This window comes from Strix uralensis, chromosome 18 (assembly GCF_047716275.1).
Source record: "Strix uralensis isolate ZFMK-TIS-50842 chromosome 18, bStrUra1, whole genome shotgun sequence".
Taxonomy (NCBI): Eukaryota; Metazoa; Chordata; class Aves; order Strigiformes; family Strigidae; genus Strix; species Strix uralensis.
In genome coordinates this window covers 17,246,280-17,274,097 of record NC_133989.1, presented here as the reverse complement: position 1 = coordinate 17,274,097, position 27,818 = coordinate 17,246,280, and the positions used below count along the sequence as shown (strand labels likewise).

The window sequence follows — 27,818 nt, the reverse complement described above, 5'->3', positions numbered from 1 at the left end:
ATCAAAGGTGTGTTAAAAATTCTTACTGATGTGTGTGAACGGGAGTGTTGTAGCTGTATTGTCTTCTTCAGAGAAGGCTTCTTTTAAAAAAAAAAGTTTGGGGGTTTGAGTTCAGGGCTATAATGTAATCAGAGCTAGTAGGTACTCGGCAGTATGTGTAGGTGTTACAGCAAACAAATCATTTCTGCTGACTATGAAAGAACAAATGGGCAAAACAGCCTTGGTTGTGTAAAAACATTACTTCTCTGTGTATTTGTTGCTGATGGGGAAATCTTTTCTTCCATGAAAAAACTGTAGAGAAATGATTGACAGATTTAAGGATTTAAGTTAAAACTAAAATACCAGCAGATTTTTTTTTCTCTACTTGCATATTTACATTCTGCTCGAGAATGCAGATGCAGTTTACAATTGCCTTGTTTTAACCCCTTGAACTTGTGTAATACCTGTTGGGGTGAGATGCTGTGTTTTGTAAGGGAGGAAGTAGGGAGAGGAATGCACTTGTACATTTGAAATTTATAAGGTAGTATTTCTCAGTTCTGTTTTTTTGGCATTTGGGGAGCATAACGTTGGTGGCAGGTAGATGGGGCAGGACACCAGTATAACGCTGGTGTGTGACTGAACCATCAGGAGTTCAAAAAAGCTGTGATCCCTTTGGATACCTTTTGCCGTTGTTACTGCTTTCCTCTGACTTCCTAATGTATTTATTGCTGAGCGCTTGCAAATTGGGTTTAAACTGGGGAGAACTCCAGCTGAATGTGTAATACCTGCGTGTGTGGTGTCAGTCACGCTGATGGGATGTGCGGGATGTGGCCTTCTCCTGAGTTTCCTTAATTGGATACAAGCAGTAAAGCTGTGGGAATGTGGCTTGGTCACTTGCCTACCCAGAGCCTCTGGTGTAGCTTGTGCACTCCTGACACTGGCACTTCTGTCAGTACTCGAGTGAGCTGGATTAAAGTGAATTCAGGAATACACTTGGATTGAATTCTGACCTGAAGTTCAGCGCTGTGGTGGTTTCTGAAAATCCACATCTCGTTTAACGTTAGAAGTGCACTTAACCAACATTAAAAATTCTATTAACGAGTGGTTTGTTGATACAAGAGTTTTAAAATCCATAGATCCTATCATGGATAAATCTTCTGTAGTTAAAGTTGGATCTGTGTTTTCCTGTATGTGCTTCTGTCTTGCTTGTGGGATTGTGCCTGTACACTGCGGAGCTGATGAGCCGCCTGATGGGGCAACAGTAGGGCTTGGGCTTTCACCTGGGAGCAGCATGTGTGTGGCAGGCCCTGCATTGTGGCATCTGAAAACATCTCAGAAAGCCACCAGTGGCTTCTTGCTCTTGGGGGGCTGTTGAAGAGTCTGAGCATGCTGTTCTAAAAATAACTGGTGTTGGAGGCTCAAAGGTGGCTTAACTTATTTTGTGGTTAATTATCAAGCGAACTGATAGACATCTCTCCAAATACTAATAACTGTATGTTGAGCAGTAAAGTTGTCAGACTGCCATGTGTATTAAGGCATCTGGGGTTTGGAAAGGGCAGAGGTATATTGTCAGAGTAGGTGGTGTGTGTGGAAAAAAGGGGTATTTCTTCTGTATGAGATTCCCACAAAATAAATCATGGAAGCTAAGGTCAAAGTTAACTTCTCATACTTGGAATAAGTGCAACGTTGTAACCCAGTACTAACTTTTTTATTTGTCTGTAGGCTTTAATTCTGGTCACTTGATGCAGATTAATTACCTTCCTGTAGGAAAACACTACAAAACATAATAAAACTAATAACCTTCACTTTTTTCAGTGTGTGTTGTGTTAGTGTTGTTTTGGCATGGGTGAGTTTTAACTTGCATGGTGTATAGGAAGAATATGTTTTTTATAGCATTTGAACATCAGGAATTTTTAAGGACAAAACGGCTCTTTTTAAAGAGTGTTTTTCCAGTCACTGGTGGGTAGATGATTCAAGATTTATAGTAGTTGCAGACGTTTGTAACAGCAAATACCATTTGGAGTGTTTATATGCTTGTTATGTTTTAAAATGTGTATGTCTGTAATGTGTTCTTAAAGGGCAATATGGCATTGTCCACACTTAAGTTCCTTTTTTAAAATTTTCAACAAAATTCTGATTAATTACATGTACTAGAGGGTAAAAGTCCTATTCTGCTGGTTTCTGGCTCCTCTAAGGTTTAGGGATCAGAATTGGTGATTAAGATTTATCTGAATCAAGTTGTCTTTCAAAAAAGCAGGTGACAGTCTGGCACATTTTTGTAGCCAGTTAAAGCTCTGTTTCATATATCTGAAAACAGACTTAGAAGCACTCTACAGCTGTTCATGTGGCTTTACTCTTACAAACTGATTTGCCTTTAAAGGTGAGGTGCCTTTGCACAGATCTGCTGTTGTGTTTGTAGTTTTAATTCCCAGAACTCTTAATACTACTCTTTTTATTTGCATAGACATGCATCAGGGATTCCATTTGCCTTATACTTGCCATGTGTTTTTCTAATTTTGTCACTTAGCTTTGGGTTTCAGTTAAGGAGAAGTATAGTATCTTTGCATCCAGTTTGAGAGAACAGCTGTTCATGCTGCAACTTAGGTAGGCTTTGATTCCTTCAAGGTAGCGTAAAAGTTGTCATTTTAAGCCTAACAATACAGTTTGTTTAAAAAAAAAAAAAAAATCCATCCTGCCATGCTCACTTAGTTCTCCTTTACATCCACCCAGCTGCTAACCCCCTCTAAAGGTGTGTTGAGGCTTGCACAGAAATGCACTGCATGCTTACAAGCTTTTTGTGTAGTACAGACTTCCCTGTTTTTATTGTTACAACTTTAGTTTCAGCACACGGAGAAAATGGTGAGTGGAGGATCATATGAAATACTGTCTTGAGTAGTTCTTGCAATGTCAAGTAATGTTTCAGGCTCAAAAATCACAACTTTGTAAACATGTAATGATCTGTGATTATTGATGCCGTATGTATTTATTACAGCAGGCATCTACTGGAGTGAATTCTGGATGCACTGGAAATGCTTGGATGCTGTCCTTACCTAAAGTAGTTTGAGAAGAGCAATTAGGCAAAATATTCTTTGTTTCACAACTGAGATCTTGGAAGACATAGGTTTTTGAAAATAAAAGAAGAAACATAGTTTGAATGCTAAAATGATGAACAGGAACACTTTTGGTGAGCTCAAGAAAAACACCACAAGATCAGAAGAAGTAAGACCAAAGAAATAGGTAATTAATGAGGAAGCTAGCCCAACGGTGTGATCTAAAGCACAGTATAAAAAGCATCAGCTCAAGAAAGGTGATGGTAACAAACAAATAATCTTGAAAATAATACACACGTGGAAGCACCAGAGAACATAGGTTTTAGAGAGACTGTATTGAGTTTAACAGCAGGTGAAGGAATAATTTGATCTTCACTTAGTGTTTCTGTGGAGACCCGGAAATAGAGACTAGAAGTCTCATCAGTTTAACAGGCAATGGTGTGTGAAGATCTAATGGCTAGAAACTGCAGCAAGGCCAACTTTAATTGGGGGAAAATGCCAAGGGTTATGTGCACTGCTGGGTTTCTGGGATAGCTTACCACTGCGTTGCAGAAGATGCCTCAGGATGACAGACCTTCAGTCAAGATACTGTGCTGCTGCCAAGCATTCCTGTCCAAGCAGGAGTCAGTTCAAACACAGAATTGGTGGGGGGGGAAGAAATCTCTTGTGGATCCAAGCTTCACACGGTGACATTTTACTGTAAACTTACTGATGAATGTGGCCATAGCTTGAACCTTGGATAATGCAGCACAAGGAGAAGTGAGAGAGGTTGCTGACTTGAATGCTGAAGGTTATTTTTTTTTCTCTGTAGTGAAAGGTAAAGGAGACACTGTTGTTTGCCCTTGAGTCCCTGTGCTTAATACTGTAATAGCTAATTGAATGTGGGGTGAGGAGTTTTAATTTTGTTTATAAACATGGAAGAAATGACAAGTAGTAGGTCTATCATTAACTTTCCTCTCTACTCAGAGAAAAGACCCACCAAGCTCCTCTGAAAAGGCAAGTGTCTGAAAATCTGAAGCTAATACAACAAAACTTGCTTTCCAGAGAAACCAGTTTTAGTACCATGCATTGTGGGTAAAAATTGTGTATATGTGTAAGGATTGAAGTTTTCCCTTTAGATGTTGTTATAATGAGTTGGCTTGGGAGCATTTGGCTGGGAGCACAGGCTCTTCAGAGGCTCTCCTGGGTGGTGGAACTGGGCATCAGCTTCCTACTGTGCCCTGGCAGCAGGGTGTTCTATTGTGTTATTTGTAAAGAAAGAAAATGACCCCAATTTGGTGGTGGTGGTGATGGTAGTAATTTAAGCTTTGTTTCAAACTGTGGGATTGTCTGTGTGTTTATTGCTCTGAATAGATTTTTTTTTTCTGCATGTTGCAGTAAGTTTTTGTCTGCTTCCCTTCCCCTTCCGCTGTCTTTGTTACCTCTGTTTCTAAACTTCAGCTCACGTGATCTAATTTGCAGCTGATCAGTTAGAAGCCGTTCCCTGTATCTTTTCCAGAATTTGTCCATCTCAGTGGAGGGAAATTGCTCTGAGCTTGGATACAGGGCCTCATCATGACAGTTTTGTCATGGTATAATAGTTTCACTTGTCTCTGGACCCCATTACCCTCTTCTGCTGCAGTTAAGTTTTCCCATCTTCATGTTAATTATTAAATAGAAACAAGTTCTCTTTCATTCTCCTGAATGCCCATTTTTAGCTTTACAGTCGAGAGAACCTTTCTGCACTTGCTTTCACTAAACCCCCAGGCCATTGCACTGATGGTTCCTGAAATAATTTTTCGTTCTTTATGAATGCAACTTTTGATGGTGTACAGTCTATTTTGATTTTGGGATTGGCAAACTATCATTCTGCAAGTGTGATCCAATTGTCTGGCTGTTGCAGTTTTATTACCATAATTGTTTGAAGCAGCATCCCCGTCGACATGTTCTTAGTATGGCTATGCCAAAATGTCTTTCACCTTGTTATCTTTTTGAAACACCCAAAAGCAGTCTTTGTTTTTACTATTTTCTTCTCAAAATTAACTGAATATTTTTTAACCAGTCTGTGCGTATGACTTCTTAAATCCTTCCCCGTACTGCAGCCTCCATAGTACCGTTACTTTTTTCCCCCCTCTATGAATTGACCTCAAATTTTGTTTTTGTCATAACATGATACTTAAAAACTGAGTGTGCTTCAGATACAGCTATCTAGGATGCTTGTCTTCACTATGACATAACCTTTAAGCGTGCAGCTCAGTAACACCACTTTTGTTGCCACGTGCTAAAATTTTCTGAACAAATTGTCCTGCATTCTTACACCAAGATCACATTGACGCTACCTCTAACGCTCCCATTCAGTGTGTTCCTGCATATGTGCACTTGTGGAAAGTCTTATTCTTTCTGTGCTTACTCTTGTTTGTGATGTTTCTGGGCCCTTTTGTGTTCCTTGTTTTCAACTACTTCTAATATAATGTCCTAATGTTCATTCATGTGCTGCATACCTTCAGTTTTGCATCACTGTTGCTAGGTCTGGGTCTTAGCTTTAAACACTTCTTTCTTAATCCTCCAAGTTTGAAAATACTTGTAAATATGGAAATAATATCTTAGTACTGGCAAAACAAATGGAAAAAATGTATTTGGAAGCTGTTTTGTAAAAATGACACCTCCTCTCCCTTGTCCTCTAGTTGGTGAGGGATTTTTTTGATGCTGTGTGCTGTGGTGGATAATTGCCTGGATCTCTTTATATCTGTGTGTTTCCAAATTTCTTTCTCTCCTTTGTTGTATTGGGTGCAGATACTGGTGACAGTAATCTGATTTACTCTTAGTTCCGAATGTTTCTTTTGTGTATATTTTAGCAAAAAACATGAACTAAAAGTCTCTGAAATGCTGGAAGAACTGGTAATTTACCAGGTTAAGTTAAGGTATAGCCCTAGGTTGCACAGCAGTGCTCTAAAACAGACGCCTTAAAACATTCTTCCATATGAGTCTGAAGACTTTCCTTGCTTTTTTTGAGAAACTAACTATAGCTCATACGGGACATTTTTTAACAGATGTAAGCAATTTTCCTTTTGCTTAGTTTCATTCTTTCGTTGCTGCTTGAAAATTGAAATAAAATTCAATTTTACTTGAAAAAGGTAGCTCGAAGGTACTGCTTCCATTGTTCTTGGAAATAACCAGTGTCTGGTGGTAAGACAAGGCATCAGAAAGCAGGTAGCAAAATAGTAGCTATAAGCAGAGTAGCAGAACTCTTTTCCTTGGAAGTGCCTTCACTGTGGACAGTTGTAAAAAAATTAAATAAAATGAAATAAATACTTGATAGGACATAATTTTCAGTGTTCTGACTAAAATACACAATCTCTGTAATTCAGTCTCATCTCTATGGTAGCACTATATACAGTGATATTAGCTGTTGGGCAAAGGGACTCATGGAAGCAAAATGTTGTTTTCTGACAATAATTCATTCATAAAAACACTGTTGTCATGACAACCAATTTTTAAGAGCTCAGTAGAGCAGAGTATTCCCTTAAAAGCTATTGATCTTAAAGGCAGATAACAGCATTAAAATTAATATATTTTTCTTTTTAGCATTTCATAGCTATTGTTTGCATGCATGCCCATTTCTTAACTTTTTTGTTTTAAGTTTAGGAAACCTTTTGATAAATATAGCAAATGCATGGGGGAATTTATCTGTTTTGTTCTTACAGTAACAAAACCTTGTAGGAGAGCAGATTTTCTTACATCAAAAAAAGCTGCAACTGTTGATCAAGATCACAAGTTTAGATGCAAGTTCTTGGACTGTTCAAAATCCTTCCGCAAAGCCAAGTTATTGCATTATCACATGAAATACTTTCATGGAGTGGAGAAGGCTGCAGAATCACAGCAAAACCCTGTAAAAAGAAATATTCAAACCAGAGCTTCTTTGGCTTCTGAAAAAGCTAATCAAGAAAGGTCAAAAAGAGGACGGACCACAGCTGGTTCATTGTGTAAGTATGTTGCTGATCTCTTCCTTTTTTTTTTTTAAACAGCAGCAAGCAGGACAAGCAGGAAAGAGCAGAAATAGATGTTCTGGGCTGAAAGAGTCTCTTTAGGACTCCATCTTAGCATATTTCTTTTTGGAGAAGAGGCATAATATGTGTGAACGTTATGTTTTAGTGAAGATAAAACTGAAGAAATTTCCTCATCTAGAAATACATATCATATTCTGTAATGAACAGACTATGCAGCTTCTCTGAATTCTTTGTAACAACTCAGTTGAGTATTAAACCTCTGTGCTTTTTTCAAAACTACCATTCCCTAAGTTTCTGACTTTATTTTTCCTCTGGCTTGACAAATATCTAAACAGTATTATTCAAAGACTTTTGTCCTTTTCTGTATTAAGGAAACAGTCTGGGTAATTCCAGTTCTCTCCTGTTTCTTGCTTAGTCTTTGCATTTCATGATCTGACTTCAAGACTACTTGGCTAGAAGTCCAGTACCCGTTTCTGCAGTATTTACTGTTCTCATTGCTGGACCTGTGGGGAAGAAAAGTCTTAGCAATTGCATTTGTTAAATACTACAGCTGTATGTGAAAAAGATCCTCACACAACTCATGGGTAGTGGAAAGGGATAAAAACTTAATGGTTAGGAAAAATCAGTGCTTAATTATAACTGCGTTGCAGTCTTCAGAATCACATTAACTTCTGCTTCACTGTCTCATTTTCTGAAGCACTTTCTTCCTAGTGTCTTGCATAATATCAGAGTGGCAGTCTAGGTGTAGTTGTGAACTGCAGTGTTGTTAGTAACCTATCCAGACTTCATTCTTGTGGACTGACTTCTCTTTGTACTGCAGGTCCATAAAAATTGTCATCTCTCTTGTCTTCTGATGGAGCCTGTGTTTTAAAATCCAGTCTTCTCTTTGCTGAATTCCCTGGTGTTTGCCTTTGCATTTGATCTTTCATTAATATTCTGTTTAGGAATTTCAAAGTCTTGCAAGTTGTTCACTGACCAACAGCAGAATATATCTAGCCTCACTTTGCTTTGTGTCTGCTTTTCCTCATGTGCCCAGCAAACTTTTTTTTTCATTTGATGTGCTACTGCCTGTTCCTAACAAGATAAGTGTAACTTAACATACTGCTACTGCATGTAACCTTCTGTACCCCAAACACTTCTGTAACTTTATGCAAAGGCATAGAATTTGGTTAGGTAGAGGAAGATTTTTTTTTTCCTTAGATGCATTAGGAAGTGCCAGTTTGTGTGTATTATACGTTGCATGCAGCTTAAATGAAACTGCAGTATTGCCTTGACCTGCACAACTGAGACAAGTGCTTTATGAAGAGTGGCTGCCAACAACTGCACAGTGATCAGAATAGGCTTCTGGCATGTCATGTGCTTTTCCATAAACTGACTTTTGTTCTGCTTTTTGTAACTGGATAATTATTTCAGTTTGAAAAGTTGTTTTCCTGTAATTGCCTTGAATGAACTGACTACTGACTCAAGATCTTGATCCTTTCATTTATCCTTTCCCCCAAGTGCACACTGTTGGTTTGATGTCATCATCTTGGCTGCAGCGGCAGGTAATTCATTATGGTGTTGAGTTGTAACCCTATTTGCTTATTTTAAGCCCGCCCCCCATTTCATTCCCCAGTTGTGGATGGATTGTATCAAAGATGTGCTTCATAGCATATCCCTGCACGTAGCCCCAGGTTGTGCTGAAAGCTGTTGAGCAGTGCATCAAGGTGGAAGGCAGACAGTCAAGTGTTTGGGTTTTTTTTGGTCAAAGTCTGCTATTGTGGAGCTACAGTAAGGTTTTTATTGATGAGGAAAAGTAATATCATTATATATCAGTTACATCATGTGCCTGATATTTAGTGCCATTTGGTTTTTAACTCAATGTGTTCTTAATTCTTCTCATTTTTGTTGTGAGTGTACCACACATTCTGAAGTAGAGTTAGTGGGGTTTATGAGCTCATACTGTTGCATTTTGTGTTCTGTTCTTTTTGCAAGCATCTCTTCTGTTCTTAATGATGTATATGTAGGAAGACAGCCTGCTAAGCAAGACTTTCTCCATGTCTACTGAACACTTTTATGCCAACTTTTAAAAAGGCTTTTCAGGATGTGCTGCTTAGTGAGAACGAAGGCTTTTGAATATATAATGAAGTATGGTACATGGTGGATTTGTTTCACATCTTTACAATCCTTTTGTGAGCAAAAATTCTCCTGTTCAGAGTGAATGTATTTAAATCATTTTACCTTTTGGTACAAATGTCATTTTCTTCATTATATCAGATAGGTTTTAGTGCTTAAGAAGAGGTGACAATTTCTAAGAGGTAAGACTTTAGAAATCATGAGTCCTGTTATTCCATAAGCTTGGAGATACTTTTGCTTCAGAAGCTTTATCACACCTAAGTCCTTATCTCACAAGTTTGATTCTGGGGTTCTGGGACTCCTTACTGTTTCTGCTACGCATTAAATGAAAATAAATAAATAAATGCTGGGGGTGGACTGCTGGCTAGATTTAAAGTGAAAATACTTTTTGTTCCTGAAGTTCTAGGAAACTATACAGTATTCAGAACAGTTACAAAACCTTGTCCTTGTAGTACTCAAAATTAGAATTTTGACACATAGGAAAGATGGACGTAAGTAGTTTTCAATGACCATGTTGTGGGATGCAGGAAGGAACAGTTTAAGTAGAATTCCTTTGCACTGCAGTGGAGACTGAAATTTCAACATCTAAAATGTAAATTGTGGCGCTTGGCGTTGACTTCAAAACGTGAGTGAGCTGGAAAGGTTAATGTGGAACTGATTTGTCCTGTTGCTCCCTTTTCCCTAGCATTGCAGTGGCAAATTTGGCAGACATCTCTAAATTCTGTAGTGGCCCCTCACTGAACAGAGGGGAAGGAGTTACCATTGCCTACCTTGTATTTCAGCTATGCCTCACTAGTCTGAACGGAATGACAGACTTAAATAGCTACTGGATGCATTCAGGCAATACCCCTTTAATTTATTAGGAAATACTACAAGATCATTATGATGAAACAGCTCTTTCCCCAGTCCCATGTTATAATACTTATCTCCATGCTGCTAGTTGGCCTTTACTGAAAGGACTGTCCTTACAGAGAACAAAGCAGTTGATTTTCTGTCCCCTGGGATATAGGAGGTGCAGGCATTTCTGCCCTCAGCTCTTAGATTGTACTGCACCTCTGCAGGTGCGTTATAGAGCCACGTGCAGTTCTTCTGTTAAAGAGGAGAATCAAGACCTGCAGAAGTCTATGTGGATGCATAATCTTAAAACAAGCTTTTTGAGCATAGGTTGCAGATGGCTTCTCAAAGTCTGTCTTGCAGAAAAGCGTTGCTTAAGTTTTTGACAGTTCAAATCAAGATGTTCTATCAAATTTATCACTTGGAAATTGAATGTGGTGTAATAGCTGTTAAAATTTTTGGCAGTTAGTTACTTGCTGATTGCTGTAATAAAAAAGGAGTAGAACCACATGCCATGTTCATATGCATTAACCTTAAGATAGGCTTTTTTGTGGCCCCTTCTCTTTCTCTGCACAAGCACTTAGTTTACTGTTGAAGTATGTCATCCCATACTGTGACTTGTGCCCTACAAACACTGTAAACAACTTCCTCTGAAGGTGCCAGCAAAAGCTTGTTGTTTTCTGATGTAGACCACTCCAAGGCCGTGAGGCATGGAATAGCTTCATTTAATTCTTTATACCTGCAGCTCATAATTTCAGTATCTGATCATCTTGACTTTGAGTCTTTGTGAATTGCTGGCTTTCACTTTTTAGCAAAATCTTTTCATTTGGAGGTTCAACAAAATTTAGTTTATGCCCTTGTGTTGAACAGTTTTCCTGAAATCTGAAATTCAACTTGTGCCCGACTTCAGAGCTTGCACAGCTGATGCACCTCACATCAGACCTTGGGGAGGCTGTATAATTGATAGGTACTGAAGATTTGTCAGGAAATTCTAATGTTGGTAGATATGAACATGTAGGAGAGTTGATGGCATTTCCATGTGGCACACACATATCAAAACATTTACGAAGGTGGTTGGTGTACTCTTAATGCTATTAATAACCACTTAGTAGTGCTGACAGACTTGATACTGCCCTCAGCACAACTGTTGTACAGGCAGGGACTTCATCAGTTGATACCCTTACACTCCTAGGACATACTTCAGTTCCCCTGAGGAGTTTTGCTCTAATGGAAGTTAAACCTGGTTTTGAGACTAAAAATTCTGTGCAGTGTTAGGCTGCAGTTTTGGTATGTGGGTATATAATGGCAGCCTCAGTCTGACAAGTTGCTGCCAGTCTTGGCTCTGCTGTTCTCCCTGCCATGAGGAAAAAAAAGCAACAGACCTGCAATCTGTACTTCAGAGACTGTAGAAAATCTGTCCCTACTGAGGAGTCCATACTTAAAAGTCATTATTCAAAGAAAAAACGTGCATTTTGTCAGTATGTTTAAATTTTTCTACATGACCTTGCTGTTAGAAAATTCTGCCTACTTATAGTACGTCATGTTAATGCATAAGTGTCTTAATGCCAGGAGTACATGTAAAGAAAAAAGGGGTCTTGTCTTTACTCACGTTACTGATGTGATCCTAGCTGTGCATGTGTAGGAGACAGATTGGCAGACTTGCTTGGACATCGAAGGCATCCAGTTGTCAAGTGATAGCTGCTAACACGTGAACCTTTGGCATGTGGCTTAGTGGTTTTCAGGGTGATCCTTTGTGGGGTTTCCTGTTTCCTCTGAGTATTGGCTGATGGATGCCTCTTTGCTAGGCAGTAGGTGACCTACAAACACAGGGTTTCTCATTGGAGTAGGTGAAGATTGCATTGACACCCTCCGTGTTTTGCAGAATTGCTGATCGTCTTTGTGGCTTATCTTGAGAATACTGCAGTTAGTTTGTGGAGGATGGCTGTGTGAAATACTTCAGCTGTAAGTCAAGATGATACGTGGTCTTTCAGTTCTTGAAAATAGCAGTGGATATTCTCAGCAAATGATCTCACAGCTGTGGATGGTGAATATTGTCTAATTCACAACACTTGGGAAATCAGTCTCTTTGCTTCCCCTGAGGGCTGAATTATCTTAACTGGGGTCTGACATCTTTTGTGTTCCACTGGACAGAAAACTGTCGCCTTGTCTGTCACTGAGTCTTGCCATGCTTAGGTATAAATTCTCTTAAGGCTCTGTCCTTGTGGTTTCTGCATAGTTGAGGTGGTTTTGTATCTCAGGTTTGTATCTGTTAGTTTCTAAGATCCGTCACTGCTTCTGGATCAGCTCTTTATGTGGCAGAGGATACTTCTCCCAGGTTTAGAGGAGAGGCCTGAAAGAACTCTATGGAAGAAGGCTGGGGACAGTTAATCAGCAAGCTTCTTTAAGTTTTTTATGAACATATCTCCTGCTTCTATTAGTGCTATTTAGCGTCATCTGACCTAGAAATTAATCTATTGTTGTTTAATTACATCATCACTGTTCAAGAACAGTGAAACTGTTCACTGCTCTGGATGTCAGGAGGGCTTTTGTGGTCAAGAATTTATCAAGAATCATGTAATTCTAATGATGACTAATAATACTCTGGATCATAGAGGTATTAAAGGGTACTAATATCTGTTTTGATTTTTGAGTTGGTCACCATCAGGAATGTGTGGAAGTTGTAGCTGAGATGCCACCTCAGGATATCTCTTAAGTCAAGTGCAGGTGTCTTCATGGGACCTGCATAGCCAGATTAAGGAACTGCACAGTGGTCTCCTGTGCACTTCCTAATAGGAGTCTCCATCAGCATAGTCCTGCTGTTCGCTACAGGCTCATGGCACAGTCATCCTGTTGTCTGGTAGCCTCAGTAGAGTGCTTATACGGACAAGTGACTTGCAGGAAAAGTTAGTTATAGCACTAACAACAGTTGAAGGTGTAGTCCATGTAAATATGGTGTATTGTGCGCTCTGGGTTGGCCTTTCTTGAAACTGCAAGTCAGGAGTTCCTGTGATTGGGAGGAGGCAGAGGAGTAGGAAGCCTTCTGGAGAGTGAATGTTGGCTCAGGGAGTCGTGAGGATGAAAGCACATGGCACACTCTGCAGCTGGTGCTAAGTCTGAACCTGGGAAACATGCAAGTTTTAAAAGTATATACCAAAATACAGGTTCTTGGTTGTGGTTGTTATGGTAAGTAATTGCTCTTTGTTCTTTTGGGGGAATTTTATAAATTGGCTTGTCTGAATTATACTTGAAAATGTATTGAGAGGAAACAGGACACTAAATATGGAAGGCTTACAAGTTTGGGTCTTCATGAAACAAGTTTTAACATTTACTTTCCCCCAAATTTAGGATAACTTTCCAGCTTTTTTAATCTCATCGTCTTCTCAAATTTAGTCTCGACTCCTAAAACATATTTCTGAGTGCTCAAAGATCTTACAGACCCTCTAAACATTTAGACTGCAACAGGGGAGGTTCAGACTGGACATGAGGAAAAAATGTTTCCCAGCAAGAGTGGTCAGAGAGTGGAACAGGCTGCCCAGGGAGGGGGTGGAGTCCCCATCCCTGGGTGTGTTTAAGGGTCGTTTGGATGAGCTGTGGGGGGATGTGGTGTAGGGGAGAACTTTGTAGAGTCGGGCTGATGGTTGGACTCGATCCCGAGGGTCTTTTCCAATCTGAGTGATTCTGTGATTTCTATCAGTTGAACAAAAGGTGCTTCAAAACTTAACATATTTGTTGACAACTATTTTTTTTGTCAGTTACTGAAGAAAAATACATCTGATGAGCTCCCCCAGGATAGTGTTTACTGGTGGCTAAAAAGTCTTACAGAAATATATTAACGTTTATGTGTCTTCAAGCAAAACTCCTTAAACTTAAGTCTTGCAAAGCTAAAAACACCAACAGACACAAAATACGGTTTTCTTCCCCCGAGAGTCTGTGTGAGCACATCTCATTCCACATGAAGCTCAGATGCCCTGTGCTCTCTGAAAGACTGGTGGGATTAAAGTGACCATGGGGTTCTTCAAATGTTAATTCATGAAATTGAATTTAGAATGTTGTGAGAGGGGAAAGTTAGGAGGCCTAAATGAAGGTTGTCTGGTTTGTATAGATTTTTATATTGTGATTTTGGGGTTCCCTGAGGTGGTGTTCTGTAAAGGTTTTTGAAACTTAATGCAGATAGGTAGAGAATCAGGAAAGCTCAAGAAAGGCTTGTTGACATGATTTCTCACCCTGTACTGCTACAAACAGTTTGCATTTCAGAAAGTTTGTTAGGACACTGGTGTTCCCAGACAGGCTATGAAGTACCTTAATCTTATTTTTCAGCTACCATGGGCCATGGGAGAAAGTTTGTGTCTCTGAACTGATGAGGTCTTGTTCAACCCAGTAATCATGGAAGTCCATATGAGCAAATTCTGTTAGCAGTAAGTCCTACAAAAATAGATCTGTATTCAAAAAACAAAACCAAAACACCCCCTCTGTGTACTTCTTCCTGCAAGAGAAGTTAGTCCTGTTGAAAATGATAGGCCATACACATACTGCAGTATCCTGTCAAGGAATATCTTCTGGTTTTGTTAATTCTCCATGGACAAAACTTGCTCCTTTCTAGTGTTTTGCAGCTCTTGAGGTAAATAAGCACCCAGGGAAGGGCAACAGTGAGTTGCCTGACTGGGCAAAAGGTACCTTTATGAGACAGTCTTGTGTGGAAATTTGGGGTTGGGTCTAATTCTGTCTTCTGTTGTGGCTGCTGTAAAGCACTATGGCAGGTGACTAGAAGATAACAATTTGGTTACACAAATCATTATGCACTAATTCTTGTTTTTCTTTAAGTTCTAATGCAACTTCAGAGTGAGAGGACCAGGGGAAAAGTCATCTGATGGCCTTCAGATTTCTGGATCTTGGAGTTTCTTTTACGTGAAGAGATCCACTTGGTTCTGAAGCTCCGTAATGACATGGCTTAATGTGCCTTGTTATAGCTTCAACTTGAAATGTTGGTCAGAGCAGAGTATTTGATACCATTTTTTCTCCTAAGTATGCGCTCTTGGACTCTTCTTTCTGTTTTCAGTCATTTTCAGGTACTGCTCACAATTACTTACTTAGAGGTGTCCAAGTGAAAATATGGCTGGTATGTAAGTCTTGAGACAAGAAGGAAGTTGCCTTTTATATCCACTGAACTTTTGAGATGCTTATGATGATAGAATTGGACGGTCCTGATGGAAGTCAGCAAGGTGTCACATACTGGGTCTCATTAACCAAGTTACTTGATGTTGTACTCCAAAATGGCAATGTACTTGTCTCGTTTAGTTACATGTCATGCAGTCGTAGCTTTTATCAACTTCACTTCCTTGTTCCATGTCCAGGAGTCTTCCAGTAGGATTTGCTAGCAGTAGTTAGGAAGATGGGAACTGTTTGTCTTGACCTAATTAGTAAATAGAATCTCAGATGAAGCTGTGTCTGTATCTCATGATTTTCATGAGTTTTAGGTAGTGATCTTGAATTCTTGCATCTCACTCAAAACACTGTGGTATGTATTCAAAAACTGCCCTTCCTTAGATGTGCAGAGCTTCTCTATGCCACTTCTGTTTGCCTCATTACAAAGCACGCTTTTGAGAACAGGCTGTGGTTTCTCTAAATCAACAGGGCTTCTTTTCTTTTAAACAAATAATAAAAATTACCTGACCCATATCTCTGCCAAACTGAACTGTTTCTCTTTCCATCTCTCTTCAAAGCCCCAGTGTTTCTGGAAGTGTAGAGCTTTGGGCAATGCATTTGCATCCACTGTTCTTTTTGAAGAAAAAAAAATCCAAATCAACCAACAAAAGCATTACAGGTTTTATCCTTTAATTCAGCTTCTGTTCAAAAGCTTTTCTGTGGTCAGGTTGCTAGGACTGAGTTGAGCAGTGTGTCTGACCAGAAACGTGGACTACCAGAACTGCTGCTAGTGAAGTAGACTTACATTTTGAAAGTATTTAAAGCTTGGACTTCATCTTTATTCTCTTTGTAGATGCTCCTCTACACATAGCCCTAAGGAGTACCCCATATAGAGATGAAAAAATAGAAAAGAGAAGAACTTCATCTCCTGTAAGTGCATTAAATAGTCACCGACATTCTGTTAGAGCACAAACCAAGAACCACATAGCGAGATCACTGCGGAAACCTCAAGAAAAAGAAAGAGTTGAAAATGGTACGCCTTTTTAGTTTGACATGAAAAAGTTAAGCTTGGAAAACTTGGAAATGTTTTAAGCATTGTAAGGAACTGATAATATTGATAGAAAGTATTCTGTATACCTTTTAGAGAGTTTAATTTTTCATGAATGCACAGTGTAAAATGTAAGTGGTGTTTTTTCACTTGTTCTTTGTGATAGTTTCAAATGAAGAATCAATATAGGGTATTTTGTAAGTTTTCTTGCTATATGCATTGGGGTTTATTCTTCCCAGTCAGTGTGTAATATTTTTAAGACGTAGAAAGTAGTGAAGTATTTAAGGGCATTAAAAGATTCTTGCTTATTTTTGCTTGTTTGACACATGTGTCTTAATTCTGTTAAACTCTTGGTTGTCCAAAGCATTAAGTATTTTAAGTAACCCAGAACTTGTTGAGATACCTAAACTTAATAAAGCAAAAAAAAAAAGGGGGGGGGGGGGGGAGGGGAAGGGCAACCTAGTGTTTTCTTTTGTTGTTTTTTTAATAGCCTTTCACTACTTCTGGTAGTCAACACTTCTTGCTACTAAACATCTCTGAGCAACTTTACTTCATGACTTTGTTCAGTGGTATAGTGTAAACCCTGTTTTTTCTGGAATCTACTATAGTATGGGTGGGTAGCAGCCATACAGGGGGCGGGGTGTCTGTATCTATACATACACATATATATATAAAAATAATACATATATTTAAATATTTTAATATACGTATAAAAATATATATAAATAATTCCCAGCATACTTCCATATTTACTACATCACCACTTTCCTTCAGATAATGTGGTGAGAATTTTGAGTCATGGTGATGAGGAAACCAACAAAATCTGTGCTTAGACTATTCTACTTGCAACAGGTGATCTTTGTTCTGGAGATAGCCTTGAGAAGATCACCTTACTTGCTTGTCACTGTATTGTTCTGTAGGTCATATTACTTACCACCTCTGTTTATTCTTGGGTATCCTTTGCTGCCTTCCCTTGCAGGAAGATCTGAATGAGATCTCTTCATTGGGCTGACTCAGTGGGACGTTTCGTATTTGAGAGTATGGCATATGGAGATTAGATGAATTTTCAGTGGTGGTGGAAGATGTGACTGGGTACTCATCCTGGTCCTCACTAGTGTCTCTGCCATTCAGGGAAATTGAGAGGGCTTAGGTCATTTTATGTTTTGCCAGAAAACCCTTTTTAAGTATGCAGTTGTGTTGTAATGAATTTTTAGGATTATATAAGGCAGTTTACCTTTCTTTTTGATCATGTGAATCTGAGGATGCTCCTAATCTAGGTAACCTCGTGTCTGGTCTATTTTCAGTGAGAATTCATTAGACTTCAGAGTGCTTACAAGGAACAACTTGAGACAAAAGGATTCTTCAGTACAGTATTTTTGGAAGGTTCCTTTTATAATACTCATTCTTTGCAGATTTTTTCTTAGGAAAACTTGCGTTAACTGTGTTGTGCAGTTAAGATAGCTATACACAGAAATTTGCAAATACTTGGATTTTTTAAAGATTTTTAAAGGACATACAGGCAAACTCAAGGGGAAAAAGTGTAGAACAAAGTGACAATTTTTGTCATATTTATCACAGTTGACAGTGACTGAAGTAGCATACTCTGTGCTCTCAGAGATCTTACAACAAATTGGATGATCTGACCATGCAAATTTCAATTCTCAAATGAAAAGATGTGAAATTTTCTTACCTATGTTGACCTCAGTTATTCTCTTTGCTCTTCTGGAAGAATAAAATGGTAGAACTTACTTGCATCCTTGTGAGCAGGAGAAGGAAATGATACCTAGAGGATCCTGACCACTGGATGAGGCCAAAGGAAAGTAAGAAGGAAGCTGGAAGCTCTGTGCTGAGACTTCAATATCAACCTCCTTTTCCTTTCTGTTTTTTTTGTTGAGGGGGATTAAAAAAAAAATGGTAACGGAGGGGGGATGTGCTGCCAGTCATGCTGCCTTTGAAGAGGACATGTAATTGGTATGGCAGGCTGCCATTAGTGTCAGCAGTTAATGTGGCTGCTGGCAATGCACAACTTTAGCAGCCATCACTAATGGCATGCGAGAGAGGAACGTAAGCGGCAAAGTAGCAGGAAATGCTCAAGGACTAAGAGGATGTGGAGATACAGTGCTGAAGACTCATGAGGAGGAGCCAATAAGCATGTCTCATGCGTGCTCATCACAGCTGGTAAAATGTGACTGAGATTTCCAGTTTCTCAGTGAGCTGTGTACTGTAAATATGTAGCCTTAGCTTGTGAATTGGGGAGTTTACTATTAGCATGTACGAAAGAGGTTAACATAATGCACTGGTATTGCTGGTTTGCTTCATGAGTGATTACAGACCAGCTAGGGTTCTTAAATGTTTTGTGCAGGAGAAGATTTCTTATGGTAGAGAGTGTCTTTAGGTGCTTATTCTGATACCGATAATCAGAAATTGAAAGAGGTTTCTAAATGGGATGGTGAGTGGCTCAGTCAGCTAAGGACTCTGAGAGCAGAGTCCTTTTCAGCTGCAAGGCATCCTTCCATAACAGATTTTATGATTGTACCTGTAGTCTCGGCTGAGTCAGAATAATTTATTTAAGGAGCTGTATAAGTATCTAGAAATTCTGCTGCGGGGACCTAAATCTGGAAGACAGGCGATGTAAACAAACACTAGGATATGGAAGGCAAGGGTTTGTGCACATTACCTTGCAGTGGGACTATACTTCATGGCAAGTGCTGTGGAAACATGCTTTGTGGTGGACTTGATTGAAGGATATCACCCAATCATTCAAAAATTACGGTGTTTTTTATTTCCCATGAAAATACGATGGAGAACAGATGGTGAGACAATAGCAGTTAAAGCCAACTGAACCAGTTGTTACTCCAGTTTCAATAAAAACAAAATATTTGACTGAGGAACTGTACTAGAGTTTGGGGGGGCTGCAGTTTTGTTCCTGTCAGGCTTCTGTCGCAATGCTACTGAAATGTTCAGCTACGGTAATTCAGAAAATGGATATAACAAATCCCCCAGTATTTTCTTTTTTAGTAATCTCTGAAACATGTAAGTAGTAAATGGGCATTGGTGTACAGTTGATTTCTCCCACATGCTATTGTAATTTTTTTGTGGGACAATCAAATTAGGACTTAAAACAGACCATTCCAATTATGAGAGCTGGGAATTCTTACAAGTAATTTTTCTTGTTTTTTTGCAGTGAGCTTGCCCTGATTAACCAAAGAAACGGTGGAGGTCCTTAAGAAAATTAATAAGTAGGATAAGTGTGTATATATCTTAAAAATTAAGTTGGAATGTTGTCTAATTTCAGCTGTTAAAGAACATGAGAAGAACAAAGAAAGAAAATCCAAAGACTATGGAAGGTCCAAGTCAAAGAAAAAGAAAAAAAAGAAAAAGAGAACTAAGCCTGGTAAAACTCTTTTTTCTTCTGTAGAGGAAAACAACTTCATTATTTTGTTTTGCCTGTTACCCAGTTCCATGCTCTTAAAAACAGACAGTGCAGATAAGACTGCTTTCTTCATTAATCTGTTAGTTCTTATTTTGAGCAGTTAAAATTATCTTGCCAATCACAATTTAATATATTTTCTGGTTGAGGTGCATCATTAATGCTAGAAGGTGGCTTATAGAGGTGCTTGTAAGGGCAGAGAATAAATCTAACTCCAAAAAGGGTATGTCACTCTTTTAAGGCTGGCTTTTCATTAGCAAGTGTACTTGTATGCAAGTTTTACCCAGTTCAAGAGGGTGCAGATCCCCTTGATTTGTTACCAAGTACCCCACATACCAGATGTTCTCAGTTATATGAGTTAGTTTTGGGGCTTCTGTAGGAATGATGGTGTTCGGAAATGCTGATGAGTCCTCTTTTTCTGCTGTTAATCTTGTTGCTTCTTACATCTTCATTTAGTATGAGGTTTCAGAGGCTGTGACAGTGAGCTCTATTAAACCTATCACATCCTAAATGTTTTTCCTAAAGGATAAATGTCTCTTTTTCCTGGAGAGATGAAGTAAAAGCTGATTTAAAGTCTGTACTCATGCTGTGCCCCTCTGTTGTGTGTCGTAATATGCTGTTCCACCTACATTAATAGGGTTGTAAATAGGAACATGTCTTCTCTGTTGATTTCATCTACAGAGGCTTGGGAATGCTTTCCTTGGGCCATTTTACACTTTCAACTTCATATGTAGGCCCAGGTGTTATTGGTGATTGGATTTGTTCCCTTCTGAAAATCGCAATTCATTCTGAAAGATTTTTCTAGTGAAATGTTTACAGATCAGGCATGACAACTTTCTCTGCCATTGATGGATGTCTAGGATCATTAGTGCAGCGTATTTCAATCTGGCATGCATAATTTGTTAAATCAGAGCTCCTTATGCAGGAGTTTCTGAGATGGGAAAGAAAATATCTTACCTTTTTGATTACTGCCATGAAGAAATAGGGCAAGCTGTCATGAGAGAGTAGAGGAGAAGAAAGAACACAGGCAGACTGACTCAGAATTGTACTGAAACATTTTAGGGAGTTTCTGATTATATGGTGCCCTCCAATATGCAAAGTATAATTTGTAAATTTATGTAATAGTTGCATGAATATTACCCACAAACTACTTGTCCATCTACCCTTGAGTTTTAAAATGTTGCTTGCCTTTTATTGATGTTGCCCTTGTGGTTCTTCAGTCTGGGAACTTTGGAGGTTTTCTCCAGCTAACTGATTGGAGGGTACTGCTTATAACTGTGGACAGCCTCAGTACAGTCCAGGAACTGTTCTAGGTGTTTTCTCCACATGTTCCTAGTTGGGGCTTTTCATTTCCACCCAAGTATCCTGTTCCATACATATCCTAGGAAAATAAGAGAAGAGATGCTTTCTGTCCACTTCGTAGTCTGTGAGATTAGGGGATGTGTGTAGCCCATGTGAAGAATAGTGGGACGTGAGGGAGAGGTGTTCAGCTAACAGTGCTTGTGTAGAAGTGCCTGTAATGCAAAAGCATTTGTAGATGTATTCGCCCTGAAGAATAGTTAGGTTTAAGTAACCAGTCTTTTCAGCCTTTCTCACATCAGCAGTGAAGGATGACTGAGCTGCATATGATTTTTCTGGTTCAGATAATAACTTTCTTGCCTCTAGAAAGCTTGCAAATCTTTCAGCAGCAGAGTGAAGTCCTAGAGTCCTAGCATATGGAAGTGAAAATGGTCTCCGTGAATTAATTACATATGCCTGCTATGGGCCTGCACAGTGCTGGTTTTTTCTCTGTCAACTTTCTTGACCACAGATTTCTAATAATAACACTCCTTACAATTTTTCAGAATACTCTGGCAGTGAAGAAAACACAGATATTTCGCAGGAGCTTTCTCCTGAAAAATCAATTGTCACAAAATGTATTTCTTCAAATAAATCATGTGCCCACGCAAGCACACTGCTGCACTGCTCTGATTCTGGACAGCACAGAGGAAAAACAAAAACAAATGGTAAGATGACTCTACTCTGGTTTGCTGCTTCTGTCTTTCATTACCTGTAAATGTGTGAGCTGCACTAATATACACAAAAGCTGCTACTCGTGATGTAAATCTCATAGTAAATTCATAGGCAGGACTCTGTGTTTCCTTTTCCCTGCCTGAAGAAGTTGAACTCGGTTCATTTTCCAGAGCTTAATGTTGCTGCTTTTTGCTTTGACTTTACCTTCACAGAGGCTTTAAAACTGTTGCCCTTATTTCCCAACTTAAACTCATTTTGCACCTTTTTGCAGCACCTTATTAACTCTATAATAACAATGTTCAGACTTCAGTAGTTAAATTTTTTTGTATTTCCAAAGGTTTCTAAAAAGTAATAACTCATCCAGAGTTAAAGATAGAGGTAATGCAACTGTAATACAGTATGTGTGCTGTGTTTGAGACACCACTGGATGTGGTTATGTGTAGTTGTATAGGTACAGTAAGATACATGGTTATAATGACCTTCTGAGCTTCATAATGATGAGAAACTCTTGAGTAGCTATTTTTTTAGTGTTTTCATAGTACTTCATAAGAGCTCATAAAAATGTGGCTGCTATGTTCCAGCTTTCATGATTTTTCATATCTTGGTCCATCTTGCTGTTTACTGTCATAAGTCTACAATAAAAAGGAGATAAACATTTTGTTCTTTCTGTTATTCTTAAAGCTCACAGATTTGAAGGGAGTGAGAGCTGTATGACAGCTTGATTATGTACAGGAACCTTAAATTCCTTATTGTACAGATACACTGTTGGTGACTATTTGATTTAGGTTTTTTGACACAACAGTTTTATTGTTTGGGTTAGGCAAAATACAAAATTAACATAATTCCATTATATAGGGGAAGGAAGAAACATTAAAGATGCACTGAAGTGCAGATGGTGATAATGTCTTAAAACATGTTATGTAAGTGATGAGTCGATGAAGCTTATCGGCCATAGAACTTCCTTGCAGTTTAGTTTAGTAACTTGGCCATCAGTTGCTCAGAATTCTTTTGATCAGTTCATAGACATTGAAGGAGGTGAGAAGTACTGGAAATTCTTTTATCCTTTTCATAATTGCTTTGCTGCTTTATGCAACTTCAGAACTTGCACTAACAAAAAAAGCAGTGCCTAGATAAACTAGATCTGTTGTAAGGAATAGGATAGCTCTTGTGTATAATGAAAGTGCAGTGTGCTTAGTACTTCAGGAAAGAGTGTCCCATCTCAGAGGTGGAATAAAACTTTTAAACATGAAACTTAACTAATGCATTGGGTTCTCAGCCCCTTAAATTTGAGAACAGATGTTTCTCCAAAAGATCTAGTTTATACCAGATTGGTGGGTTGTATTTCCACAGTTTTGTTTCAGGGTCTAAGTGATCAAAATAGTTCTACCCAATAGAGGTGAGAGACCACAGTCTGCATAGGAGTGACTAAGATTTTTGCTTTCCACTCTCTTCCACCTCATTAGAGTATTTTCCAAATAATTAAAATCCTTGTCTTCTCCCTCTGACCCTCCCGTTCTGTCCCCAAGGAAGGTGTAGACATTGCATTAATATTATCAAGGTAAGCATCTCAATTTAGCATGTTGTTCAATAAAGATTTTCTTTTATTCAGTCCACATAGATGCATTTATGCTTTAAGGAGTGTGGGAGCATTATTAAAGAACACCTTGTGCAGTGCACTACCCCTGAATTGATAAATGTGTCCTCAACAGAACACGAAATGAAAATTATCATTGCTGAAGCAGGAATAAATTCTGTGTTGGACTCCAAATGTTTCTGTAATAGAGACATTACTTTGTGAGATCAAATGGTTTGTAAGACAGAACCCTCTTACCTCTGCACTTAAAGTACCAAGTCTAAATTTCAGAAACTAGTGTGAATCCTATTTGCATTTATAAATCTGGTTTTGTTTATTATACTTGTCTAAAGAGACTTTGTGCCTTTGGTTTGAGGCACTGTATGCTGAGAGTACAATTCTAATGACAGAAGCTGTTAAGTTGGAATATTTTCAAGGAGCTATTAATGAGAATATAAAACTTCATTATGTAGTAACCTTCAATGAACAGTGTAGTAACATTGTGATGTTCCTTAAATTACACAGTACACTCATGCTTTTAGAAATGTATGTCAGCATACTGGGGATGAAATCTTGAGTTATTTGACCTTTTTGTAATTACTCAGGATATTGTCTAACTACTTCTTGTGCAGAGGATGACAGCCTGAGTGAGTCATCTATGGATAGCTTGCTTTGGAGTGATGATGACTGCAGTCAGGATGTTGATGTAACCACGAACCCTGACGAAGAAGCTGAAGAAAGTGATTCTGAAATTGTTCGGTGTGTTTGTGAAGTAAAAGAAGAAAATGACTTCATGATTCAGGTATGAAGTGGAGGGTGAATGCACATTTCAGTGAATACGGTGGAAGGTGTCAGTGGAAAAGCTGTTGTAGAAATATGCACAGGTATGTTCTGTATGTGAAAAACTATTGTTGTTCTCTGAAATCAAAGTGTTTTAAGGTAAACTGACAGGGTGAGCAGCTGCTGTGATAGAAAACTGCTTTTTGATACAGTTTGGTTTTGTTAATCAAAGGAAAGTGGGGGAAGAGGGGCAGTTCTAGGCAAGCCATTAACGACTGGTTTGCCACTTGTAGATTTGCATTTTCGTAGAAATTAGAACACTTCCTAGGTTTAGAGAATCATATTTAAAAACAGTGGCTTTTTAGCTGTTTTTTTTGATTCCCTTTAGTTCTGAGCATGTTCAGAACATGGCCATGAGATGGTGGTACCTTTCCACTTCTTTGCCCTGGCAAGAAGCTTGACTTAAACATACAATCCTCTAGATAGGATGGAAAAAAAAAAAAAATCATGACTTAAGTCTTTTGTTTTGAAGCAGAGCTGCATTCGTCCATTCTGCAGTTTCTTCTGTAGTTTGTAAATTCTAAGTTCCTAATCCATGTAAGGCCATCTGGCTGTTCTCCATATATGTACTCTTTTTAAACCAACTTTACAGAAAACTATTTCCAGCCAGAGCAGTGTCTATTTTCTCTCCTGCTTAAAACTGTTGATAAAAGCCTCTGTGGAACTGCCCTGGCTGTTTACTTTTTAAGATGATTGTAAATTATCAGGAAACCATTCCCCACATAGCTGCTCTGAGCCATTCCACCCGGTTCCTATTCATTTCAAATAGTGAAGTCAAATGTATCAAATAAAAAACTTCTTCAGCGTTCTTTTGCTCTAGTTCATTCTGCCACTGCTGCTTACATGAGCTGCCTGGTCCCTTTTGGTAGTTGCCCCTAAATCTTAGAAGAAGCATATGCAGGGGCTGAAGTGTGTGGTGCTCGTGAACCAAGATCATGAGCTTTTCGAGTTTCCCTTCTGAATAAATGAGGGGGGTGTTTTCTTTATTTTTTAGGAGGCTCCCACCCTTTCTGTCTAGATAACTTTTTGCTTGTTGTGGAACCTCAGTTCAAAGTGACAGTAGTATAGCTTGGCAGCTTCGCTCCTTGCAAATTTTAAGGTAATTAGTCCATTCTTCTGAGGAGGTTGTTTTGTTTGTGAGAGGATATGGCATGACACTGACTTCAGAAACATTTTCCTGGCACATGAAGTTCACCCCCATCTGCAGCTTTTGAATTCACTTTCCCAGGCATTCTGTTGCTAATTTTTGTGTGGTTTGAATCCCACTTAATGGGACCTCTTACTGGGATAGTTCCTGACATGTTACTGTGAACTGCATTTCTCTTTTGCTGTTTGGAACTAGGAGGAAAGACAGAGGCTGATTTATACCTACCTCAGTTGCTGCTGATTTTTTGGTGGACTTTATTGCTTGAATGGAGGCAGAAACCTGTTAAGGAGAAGAGGGGGTGCACAGTTTAAGTTGCAGTGTGAAGAATTCTTGGCTTCTGCAGCAGAACAGTAGAAACACCTTTTTTGCTCTGAACATCAGCAACCTAACTTGAAAATTTTTTAATAGGGCTAGCTAACACAGCTAAGTTTGATTTTTTCTTGTCCTCAATGGTCAAGTCTAACACCTAACTTGACTGGGTAGTTTTCTGTGGCCTTCCATACTATTTTAATGGAGATTTGCCCTGGAAAGTATGACACTTTTTCTCTTAGTACTGATTCATTTTGATGCAAACCTTTGGATTAGTATTGGATCCTGACACTGCAGGGCAAAAGATCCCTTGTTCATTCGTAGGAAACGGTGCAGTGATGGGCAGTGGTCAAAATTAGATAAATAGGGCTGTCTACCCTCTGAAGAGATGGCTCAATGAAAAACACTAAGATACAGTCAGGAGTATAATTTCCTGGGAAAAGTAGGCTCAACACTAGTCTGTGATTGCAGAACGCAGAGAACAGTCAGCTAGCTCAGGACATAGTCTATGGATAGCTTTCATGTAAGGTTTTGTGGGCTGCTTCTGAGATTGGTTTTCTAGGTTGAACTGGTTTGGGGTTTTTTTGAGCGTATTGCAAAGTTTTAAACACTAGCTGTGTTTTAAAAGAATTGTCTAGGAGAGCAGATTATTCTCTCTGCAAAAGAGATGCAGATCAACAGTGTGGTGAGCACCTGCATTCATTGTGGGGATTGAAGCAATAGGAATTGGGGAGCAAGGAACTGGTAACAAGATTTTGGGGGGGTTGGTTAGGCAGATGGTTTGCTTAAGGTACCAGATGCTGTGCTCCCCACCCCTTTCTGTCTGTAAGTTTTGTGGAAATGTTTTAAACAGTCTGGTCTTGTTGATGTAGAAATGTCTGAGTTAGCTCTTCACAGAGCATTAATACAAAGCAAAGATGCTGCGTTATACAGCTGTGGAATTACGACAAGGGGAACCTTTCCAGAGGTGTAGTCCTGAGATTGATGCTTCCCTTTGACTTTATAGGGTGAGAATCCTGTGTAGTTCTTATAACTTTATAAGAAGGAATTATTTCTTCTCTGTTTCCTACTCAGGCTTGAGTTTGGAAGCGTCTACCCTAAAGAACTTGCATTCTAGACTTGTCCTCTCTTCCTGAAGAGATGTAATTTTGCTCAGTGTATGGGGTTTTTAGTATACTGTCATTCTTTGCCCTTGTCTCCATTGGGGTGTTTATTCTGCCCCTGCTTATTACTCTGATGAGATATGACTGAAATATGCTGACAGTTGGAGTACTTGCTTGAGCATGTACCTGTGTGCCAATCTGCCTTGACTTGGTATCAAAATTAGGAGCCAGGGCAGTTTCTCCAGGCGCGTGACTGGAGGTTCATTCCTCCCAGAATACATGTATGGTGCCCTCTTACAGGATGGAGAATGGTAGGTCATTTTCTCTTTGAACCGTGCTCATTTCAGTGAATGTGACAAATTTAGAAATAATGAGGAAAAAATGTTAATTTTAAACACAAGCAGCACCTTTCTTTTCCCTGAAAGATTGGGAACTGTTAACATTTAATGAAACTTAGTTAAACTGAGAGTTTGTTCCATTTAGGTCTTCAATAATAAAACTGCAAAAAGATTCAGCTTAGAGATTTTGCAAAAAACTCTCCCTCTATCTTGAACTTGCCTTAAATTGTCTCAAGCAATTTGTGCATAAAGAATACCATTACACTGGGATACAGAGATACGGTTTTGTGTTTAATGTAAGTACCTGCCTCAGTAGAAGTTAGAACTGGAAAAAAGTATAAAAAATAATGTATCATTGGTATCAGTGCTGTTTCATTTCAGTCTCTGTAACTTTGCAGGGGGGTTACTAGGTTCCACTTACGGAGCCTGCATAAAGTAGTAGGTTAGCACAAGGCAAATGTGTTACTTCTGAGGGCACAGCACTCCCTTTTTAGGCTAAGGCTTGGGCCCTGAAAAGTCCAGACAAAATGTCCTTCCTTTTGGTTTTTATGCCTAAAAGTTGGTGAATTGTAAAATTGTAGAAGTGTGTGATGTAAAGAATTCTGGATCTGGATTTGGTGGCCTTGGAGGTGATGGATGTAAATGGACTTGGGATATTTTTGTTCTGGTAGATGAAAAGCTGCCTTAAATACATGTCCAATGGGTTCACTTATTTTTTTGCACTTGAACTTTGATTTAAATAGTAATGCATAACTCTGCATGTTTTTCCTCTTCTATTTGGCTTGCTTTGAATCTCCCTACGACTGCCTGGACAGGGAGTAGCTCCTGTGTAGCATGGGTCAGAGCAGTAGCCTGGTAGCCAAGCTGTGAGCTAGAACATGCAGGTAAAAGGAAGGACCTGTGCCCTGATG

At 39.0% G+C, this 27,818-nt stretch overlaps 1 protein-coding gene across 11 annotated transcripts in view; it reads left to right on the top strand.

Annotated features, from left to right (window-relative positions):
* Positions 1 to 27,818, top strand: part of PHF20 (PHD finger protein 20) — a 74,690-nt gene that overhangs the window by 32,488 nt on the left and 14,384 nt on the right. For 6 of the 11 annotated variants that reach the window (XM_074888366.1, XM_074888365.1, XM_074888362.1 and 3 more), the window contains 5 exons: positions 6,713 to 6,991; positions 15,960 to 16,139; positions 19,450 to 19,548; positions 21,429 to 21,590; positions 23,776 to 23,972. In XM_074888366.1, the coding sequence (XP_074744467.1) occupies positions 6,713 to 6,991; positions 15,960 to 16,139; positions 19,450 to 19,548; positions 21,429 to 21,590; positions 23,776 to 23,972 (917 nt within the window). The remainder of the gene's footprint in view (positions 1 to 6,712; positions 6,992 to 15,959; positions 16,140 to 19,449; positions 19,549 to 21,428; positions 21,591 to 23,775; positions 23,973 to 27,818) is intronic. The other 5 variants (XM_074888369.1, XM_074888372.1, XM_074888371.1 and 2 more) reach the window with 5 other exon arrangements.